Genomic DNA, 9,509 nt, shown 5'->3' with positions numbered 1-9,509 from the left:
GCTCTTACAGGTCAGTTTTGATCAAGTATACAGGGTTTACTGAATTTATTTTGCAGCTCAACAATAGATAATTCATCCTAGTTGAATTGGACAATTTCATGATAAATTTAAATCTCTGCCATATGATTATTGTGCGCTTCTTTTAATCACGATAATAACTATTATCGTCCCATCCCTCTAGCGCCTCCCACATCGCTTTGATCTATTCCGAAATAGCGAGATATTATAACTGCTAAAAAATATGGCAATGAATAACCAAACACGATAGGCTGACCTTGATTTAGCCCCATATCACAGACCGAGAATGTCACTCACATTGTTAAAAATCACTGCGTTTCACAATCACCCACCTGCACACAAAGGGAAGGAGAGAGAACAGAACAGGTGCCCTAGGGGGGGAGAAGAGCAATATATAGGCTAGGCTCGCACAATTTCACATTTTATCTCGACAGACAGCCAGCAGCAGCCAGGAGGAACGCTCCTCCTCGCGACTGAACAACGCCTGCCCGCGAAACACATATTTCTCTCCTTCTCCCTCCCTGTACTGTACCGCCTCACTTAAGATTAAACGAGGTGAAGGAATGAATAGCTGGAGGGACGGGTGAATGAGACGGGATACACACCCATCATATCATCACTGAGCTGTGCAAGTCTCAACTGAGACTGAGAGAGGGGGGGGGGCGGGAGACTATTGAGTAGATAGAGAGGGGAGGAGAGAGGGGGGGGGGGGTGAGAGAGAGACTATTGAGTAGAGGAGGGGAGGAGAGTGTGAGAGAGAGAGAGACAGAGAGTGAGTGAGAGGGGCTGAGACAGGGGGTGAGAGAAACAATTGAGTAGAGAGAGAAGAGACAGAGAGAGAGGAGGGAGAGACAGGAGGTGAGAGAGACCAATTGAGTAGAGGGGAGGAGAGAGAGAGGGGAGGAGGAGAGAGAGAGAGAGAGAGAGAGAGAGAGAGAGTTTGTCAAGTACCGCCGCTGAACGCAATCGAACCAAAGACACTTTGGACTGTAGAGCTACAGAGAGTTTTTATAATACCTACCTGGTGGAAGGAGGAGGATATCAACATAATCTTGGAAACATATGCGCTGCTGAGCAGGTATTGCACTTGTGTCTTTGTTCACAACACACTATTTTGCGCTCAGCTTTTATCATCATTAGCCTCTACTACTACTCTACCTTTCTTCTCCTGTGTTCCATGCTTTGTGCTGTGAGGTGGGGATCACTGATCACTGCACACCTGTGTTGATTCCAGTGTGAGATCAACTTCTGCTGCTGATTGTGTGTTGTTGTGTTTGGCTGCTTGACAGTTGCATCGTGTTTTTGTCAGTGATGTTACATTATTTTTTATCCCACTACTATATATCGGCAGAGCATTTTCTATTCGCGAACATGCAACTGGTTATTTAATTTGAATTAAAATGTATTGGCAGCAATGCTGCTGCTGCTTTAGATATCGCCATCATCATCATCGTGGACATTACCATAAGTTGCAACTGTGCGAAAATGGTACAGTAGGAGCCGATCACACCCATATAAATATCAGTATATGTCTTTTTAGCTGTTGTATACCCACTTTCTGTAAAACGAATGTGGGAATTTAGAGATAATTGTGCTTTTATCTAAACTTTCATTGAGTTTGCTAAAGAAGACACAATAAATATGCACTTGCGCACATGCACACATGCACACACATAACAATTTTACTTATGTCTGACGTTGATGACTCTTGCATTATCACACATGAAATTTGGCATAACTTGCAAACATTCACATTAGCCTACCCTACATGGTCATTAAGCAATAATGACCAATGTGTTGACATATTATTAGTTCCTTATTTTGAACCTTAATAATCAGATTAGTCAAGACTAAGCTATGCATATTTTTTGTTAACATGTTTTTCATAAATTCAGTGTTTATTTTGTGGTGAAATGTTTTAATTAGAAAGTGAGCAAACATAATTACTGACTATTTATTTGGTTACTTAATGAGGCATTGACTTAATTTGATACAATAATTACCAGAGCAACTAGAGGTGATACAGCTGTTTTGCTCCTGTTTGCAGAACAGCTGTGCTCTGTGATGCTAGAAGATGCAAGCATGCACGCACGCACACACACACACACACACACACACACACACACACACACACACACACACACACACACACACACACACACACACACACACACACACACACACACACACACACACACACACACACACACACACGCATGCATGCATGCATGCATGCATGCATGCATGCACGCACGCACGCACGCACGCACTCATGCACACATGCACACATGGACACACACACAGCCTATACAATATAAACAATTTTAACATGTATTCCACTCTAGAACTCACACACCTACCAATATCTCTTACTCGATCTATCTCATTCTCCCTATTTGCATGTCCCTCTGTATGTGTCGACAGCATTATCATAGAGCACTGGATTCATAAAATATTTCTCTCTTGTTACTTTGCTTCTTTCCAGGTATCAGGTTTTAAATCATGAAAAAAAAATTTATCGTGTGTGTGTGTGTGTGTGTGTGTGTGTGTGTGTGTGTGTGTGTGTGTGTGTGTGTGTGTGTGTGTGTGTGTGTGTGTGTGTGTGTGTGTGTGTGTGTGTGTGTGTGTGTGTGTGTGTGTGTGTGTGTGTGTGTGTGAGAAAGAAAGAGGGTTTTTGTGTGTGTGCAGCACACTCAGTGCATGCTACAATCTCAATTATGCCTTTCAACTCTCTCATTCTGCCCACCTCTCTCTCCCTCTTAACCACCTCTGCTGCCTCTTCTTTTCTCACCCCCCCCTTCAATCCTTCACTACTCCTCGCTTCGTTTCCTTCTTCCCTCTCCTTCACCCCTCCTCATTGCTCTAATCTTTGACTTCCTCCCCGCTCCCTGACACCCTCTCCTCTCCTCTCCTCTCCTCTCCTCTCCTCTCCTCTCCTCTCCTCTCCTCATAACAGGTGTGTGCTGTTTTGTGGTCCTATCCTCTGGTGGTAACAGGATGCAGCTCAGTGTGGGACGGAGGGCCAGCCTTTGGGGCCCTCTACTCTGTCTGGCTCTGGTCTCTGTGTTCCCCCAGCTAGCCCAGGGTCAAGGTAGGTGCCTGTTTGTGTGTAGTAGGGCTGGGCGATATGACTTCAAATCAATATCACCATTATTTCAAACCTACGCCTCGATTACGATTAACGAACAACGTTATACAAATTATTAGAATTGTTTCGCGTCGTCTTGTTGATATATACAAAATACAAAGTATGTATGAAAACAGCTGCTTCTCGATGAATCAATTAACCTACATGAGCAAGTTGGTTATTGGTTATAGATATCGGTTTCGATATATTTCCGGTTAATTGCCCAGCCCTAGTGTGTGTGTGTTCAGCCTCTTTTCCAACACAGGGCCAAACAGGGCTGAGCCAGCTGTGCACCTAGGTTCCCTGTTTAAGAAATTCAATGTACATGGTGTTAAAGAAGGCCAATACCCCAGATATGGCCAGGGGTTGACCCGTGGCTGATAATATTATCCTAACAGTTATTATAGTCTCAAAGGAACACAATACTTTCGGTCCTACATGGGGAGTTCTCCATAGCTGTGTTAAGCCTGTTTGGTCATGTTGTGGCTTCTTTGGGCCTCCCTTTGTACTTTTTCAATGCAAAACTCTGAATTCTGCGAAGCGTGTCCATTATCCATTTTGATGTGCAGCTTTTGTGTAAAGCTTTTCTTCCTTAAATTTGTTTTTTACCCAAAAATGAACTGTCTCAAAGGGAAAAGCCAAGAGGCTGAGGGAATAATAATAGAAAGAAATGTGCTTTGCTCAATGTTAAATGACTTGTCTGACTGTCATTCTGGGCCACAGTACGCAGCCTGTGACATTAAAAGTGTGTCTGTGCACGTGTCTGTGCACGTGTCTGCGTGCGGACGTGTGTGCATGCGTGCGTGTGTGTGTGCCTGCCTGCATTCATGCCTGTGTGCATGCGTGCGTGTTTTGGGGGCGGGTTGGGGAGGAGCAGGGCTGAGAGTTACATTTTATGAGGCCTTTAAAGAAAACATGACTTATTTTTGTGTGTGGATGGATGGTGTGGAAAAGGGGGGTGGCTGGGGGTTATTTCATGAGACCTTTATGAGACTGAAGCCACTGAAGCCTGGGACCAAGTTTCTGGATATAAAAATCCATGAATTGTTACTAAAAATGAAGATGCGTATGTTGTCCTACTGCAACCTGTCAACTTACTCAACTAACGTTACATTGTCATAAGTAATGCCTAAAACTTGTTAATGAAAACCCTTCATCCACACTTTGCAACAGACGGTAAATATAATTTTCTGCATATTAATAGTCATTTATATTCATAATCACATGCAAATGGATCTTGATGTGCAGACTCCATGTGAGTTTTTTTTTACGCACATCACCCCATTGAACTCAATTAGCTTCCATTGTTATAGCATTAATTAAAAAACAGGATGAGCCTGCCTAGTGGCTCATCTAACCTGCATACTCGTATAATCAATTCAACCCACTGTTTCTCAACCAGTGGTCCACGGACCACTAGTGGTCACATGGCATAATTACAGATGGTCCGTGGGGAAATGTTTTAAAATATTGAAACATATATATTTTTTGTATTCAATATGTCCTAACTGGTATACACTGGTGTATACCTTAGGCTTTCTTTTGGAGGCAGCAGCCATGTTACTAACCTCAAAACTGCATGATTTCTGCCTAAACAAATGTAACCTTGAGCACTTCCGGAAGTGGAGTTTCAGCAGCATCAGCAAACCACGACTGCTGTGGGATTTTCATTTCAAAATCTTTTGCAGAACAAAAGTGTGTTTTACAATGTCATTTTGATTTGAATCGATATTTTAGCTTTGCATCCATCAGAAAAAACACAATTAGATAGATCTGATGCAATTATGGGGAAAGAAATAAGAAAAAAGCTTGCACCAGAACAGTTATTTGCACTCACACTATACTATACTACCCATTATATTTTGGGGTTTTTGTGTGTCTGTCTATATGTGTGCAGGCGTGTGTGGGTATCCAAAATGTTGAACTGCCCAGTTTGCAGTTTTCCAGTTTGCTTTTGAGAGTGAATTCATAAATATAGGCATTGTTAAATGCAGTGACTGAAGGAAATAGACATGTTGTTTATGTGGCCAGTGCTGACTTTATTCCGGCAGCATTTAATTCAAAGTAGGCTCAACCTTACTTTCTCCCTTTGTATGCTGGTTCACTTTCCTCACGCAGGCATCAGAAATGGTAATTTGTGATATTATATTTCTTAAGACTGATGCCTCCCAGCCATACTCTCTTAAAATAAATCAGACACTGTGAACAAAGGAACAGAGATACAGTGAATCGATATAATGTATAATAAAAGCATGGATAAAATAGACAAATTTCTTTCAGTTTTGTCGTCTCATTAAAGAGCGTAGAGGTCATTTTCCAGTCCCCTTCCATTGAGGACACCGACTCAAGCCAGAGCAGAGTGTCCTCAAAGTGAAATGAACCACAGCATTCCTCAGCGAGGAGGCCTTAGTGACCTAGCCCAGGCTTCTGTGGTGAACCAAGAAGACATTTAGACTTATACCTTGGACAGCCTCCACTGGGGGACTCTGGCAGTGGTCAGCCATGTGGCTAGCTTTCAGGGGAGGGAACATAGGGAAGGATCCTAATGAGGTGAGAGACATTTCACAGAAACAAAACAAAACAAAGCAAAACAAAACGGCATGCAATGGAATATTACAAGTTGAAATAGGTCGAGAAACAGGCAGACACAGTATATAATTGTTAATTTTACTCAGAGCTAAATTAACACTTGATATTTTTGGGTTAAAACAAAAAGTATTTTTTTTAACTATATTCTGATAGTAATCATTGCTATAGAGTGTTTTTCAGTAACAGGAGTCTCCCCGTCTCTCCAGCTCTTTAATAAACAGAAAATACATTTTCTGGTAGGTGTCAAAATCTCAGCCAATCAGAAGAAAGTACCCATTTTAAGCTTTATTTTTTATAGTGTTCCAGTTCTAATTTTGCCTGCTCTTTACTTAGTGTCATCACTTCCAATTTCACTTGTTTAATCTATATCCTGATTGAGTTCTCTATCCTGATTGGATAAAATTGGAAATGAAACTGAAACTGAAACGAAAATGCATTTTCTGTTTTATAAAGAGCTGGAGAGACATGGAGACTCCTTATATGGACAGGACACTCTATAGTAACGAGCACTATCAGAACATAGACCCATTTTGCAATTATTTGAATAATTGCAAATCACTTACCCTACCTTTAAGACTTTACTCAAATATATATTTTTTTAATGCAAAAATATATTTATATATATATATATATTTTGGGTAACTCATGAAGTGCTACAGTACAGAGGTGAAAAGGTTGCAGCATTCCAAAGGCTCCAGACTTAACATGATTTTTATACCATGAAGTTAATTACACTTGTAAACACCCCAGAGATCAAAAACAAAGCATTTATTTAGAGGGGGGGGGGTTAAACGATCCTTTCAAATATGCTGCCTCAAGCCGGAAGTTTAAATTTATCAATCACAGTTAACTTTCTACTTAACACCTGGCATGTATGTCAGCTGTAATTAAAAGGCCAAAGTTCAGATTCTAGCTGCTTCTGGAGTTTTCTCTGCAGTTTCTCCTCAGCAGAGAATAAGGGAGAAAAAAAGGGAAAAGAATACACAACTTTGTGAAGGTCTTCGTACCTGGAGGGGAAATAGATTGAGGAATGCGGGCAAATGTCAGTGTCGCTCAGTAGTTGCATCTCGGCTGGGTCCCGTCATGTTATTCCTGCTCGGATGGAGAGACACTGACATTCCATTCATATGATAATAGCAATTTAAAACCAATCAACACAAGCTAAATATGTATCTTACCAAGGGATAATGGACCCTTTTCACAGCAGCTATTTCGATGGGTAAATGTAGCGCCTAAATGAAACCGCTTCAGCTCAGTTGATTAACCTCGGGCTAAGACGAATACCTGGGTGATAATCGTACAGTATATGATGCAAGTTACATCAGTGACTGTAAGAAATATCAGGGTCAAAATCTTGCTGAGTTACTTTCAGCCAAGTTACTTTTTACTTGAACATGTCCCTTTGCTCAGTGCCCTTCAAAGGTCCCCTACATGCCCACCCTCGGTTCGTACCTCACTTCAGTGCCACAGCTCTCACCTAATACAGCCTCCAATTCCCCCACACACTCACCGCCAATTTAAAATGCACTCCAACTTTCCTGTTCCAAAACTCCCCGTGGGTGCGGCAGCCAGGCACATTTTAAAACCCGCCTCAGCAGCAGCCTGGCTGCTGTGTTTGTACAAGACTCTCCTTGAAAAATATTTGAGCGTTAAGTCTCATCTCCACGGGCAAAGCTTTTATCTTCATGATGCTGTTTGCTCAGCGGCTCTGGGTGTGAATACAATCTTATACTATAGATGGAAAATCCATGACTGTGTGCGTGCGTGCGTGCGTGCGTGCGTGCGTGCGTGCGTGCGTGCGTGCGTGCGTGCGTGCGTGCGTGCGTGCGTGTGTGTGTGTGTGAGGGAGAAAAAGCCTGTGTGTACTAGACTAGATGTATGTGTGTGTTGCGGAGGAGAAGTGGTTTTCTGGAGAGGCATGACAAAAAAAACACCAGCTAAGCCATATGCAATAATTTACAGTGATTTGCATGTATATGCAGGGATGCATAGGTTAAAATAAATGTGTGCATAAATGCAACACGCACACAGGCGCACACACACAAACAAACACCATGCATTCAGTATTTATTCTCTCGCATATATTTCTTTATATGGGCCTATGTGTATACAAAAACACAAAAACTCTTTCTCGGTCACGCACGTGCGCGCGAGCGCACACACTCACACGCCCACACAAACGTGCATTCACTCATTCAGTATCTTATGCACACACCAAGGCACATATCTGTTCAATGTGTGTGTGTGTACAAAAATACTTTCTTTCTCGCTCACTCGGACGCGCGCGCGCGCAGACGCACACACACACACTCACACTCACACTCACTCACACACACACACTCTCACCTACAGCGCATGCCGAAGCCAAAGAGAACAACGCTAAATCCATTTGTTGTACAGCGTGAGATACGAGTGACATTCTCCAGAGGGGAGAATGTCTCTTTGTTTCAGAGACACAGAGATACTAAAGGCCCGCTGAATCCCAAGCCCACATTCACTCCCTCAGGTTGGTGCCTCCATCGGTACAGTATTTTACATATATGAATATTTTATTTTGTCATATAAATCTATTGGTTTTGCCTGTGATTGAATGCATCTCCTTTGAAATTCTGCCTCCATTTAAATCAGCGTAAGCCTCGCCCTGCTGCAAAGTGTGGTTTCTTTGTTTGCCTACATAAGTAATCTGTGCATTATATCTGTACGCCTTGAAGCTGCAGATCATAATATTTATGTCACACCTGGGATTCTAACAAAGGTCTCCCGCACAAGGGCTAAAAAGAAGATGGAACGCCTGCTTGTCCATGGGAGATATTGCACTTTGTGTTTCAGGAAATACCACTTGTCAACCAGTTGCGTTTGACATTATCTCAATAAAAGAGCAATATCACTCAAAGATCTGTTGAGTGAATCAAACTTCAGCATGCAGTATATCGTCTCTGCCGGGTGGAAACCTCATATGTCCAAAACTGTGGTCTTTTCAGGATTCAAATTCAAAGCAACACAAAAGTATCAAAAGTAGCAGATCTACAAGCTCAAAACGCGTTTCGAGCTTGTGGATCTGCTACTTTTGCTACTTTTGTGTAACGCTGTAGTATATCAAGTAGGGCATTAATTGACGAAAAAACACAAAAAGTTAGAATATGGAGATAAGAGGTTTCTGCCCGAAAGCAACGATATCCTTATGTTGAGTAAATCGAACGTCGATATGCATAAAGTGTCTTGATGTTCAGTGAATTGTTTGGTGCTCACATGTTGGAGCGGTAGCGAAACTCTCCCATGCACACGCCAATCAAAGTGTAGGTATTTAAAGAACTCCACCGCTGCAGATGGCTTACCTTATAATGAGGCACAGACACAACAACCAATTTGTGGGATTTGTTGCTGTTGTTTTTAACCCCCCTAACCCCCCCTATTTTTATTTGTATCTTTTTATTTGACTACCACATTGGATCGGGGAATATGTTGCGTGTTGCAGGGGAATGTGGGGAGGGGGGGGGTGTTTCTTTGCACTGGGATTATAGGCTACATGTCTATTTGAGGCTGATGTGATATTGTTTGTGTTGTGGCTGACACCAGGAGTTGTGGTGTTTAATATAGTACTCCGGCGGGGTTTCCCAGGTCCCCTACTCTGTTGTTGTGGACATACGGACTTACTCCTTGTGACAGGAGGAGAGGAATAGCGCTGCAATGCTATTCCAGTGCTTTTCCCTTTGGTGCATACTTACTTACTTGTCTTTAATCTCTCTTTCTGCACTGTTGGAAAGAAAGAAGATGT

At 42.3% G+C, this 9,509-nt stretch overlaps 1 protein-coding gene across 5 annotated transcripts in view; it reads left to right on the top strand.

Annotated features, from left to right (window-relative positions):
* The first annotated feature begins 868 nt into the window (after positions 1 to 868).
* Positions 869 to 9,509, top strand: part of col14a1b (collagen, type XIV, alpha 1b) — a 193,205-nt gene continuing 184,564 nt past the window's right edge. For 3 of the 5 annotated variants that reach the window (XM_080442843.1, XM_080442847.1, XM_080442845.1), the window contains exons 1-2: positions 869 to 1,096; positions 2,975 to 3,109. In XM_080442843.1, the coding sequence (XP_080298969.1) occupies positions 3,016 to 3,109 (94 nt within the window). In that variant the 5' untranslated portion in view covers positions 869 to 1,096; positions 2,975 to 3,015. The remainder of the gene's footprint in view (positions 1,097 to 2,974; positions 3,110 to 9,509) is intronic. The other 2 variants (XM_080442846.1, XM_080442844.1) reach the window with 1 other exon arrangement.

Source organism: Gymnoscopelus braueri (assembly GCF_963280865.1).
Source record: "Gymnoscopelus braueri genome assembly, chromosome: 11".
Lineage (NCBI taxonomy): Eukaryota > Metazoa > Chordata > Actinopteri > Myctophiformes > Myctophidae > Gymnoscopelus > Gymnoscopelus braueri.
Note: the sequence above shows the minus strand (reverse complement) of the source record. Positions and strands in the feature narration are given on the sequence as shown.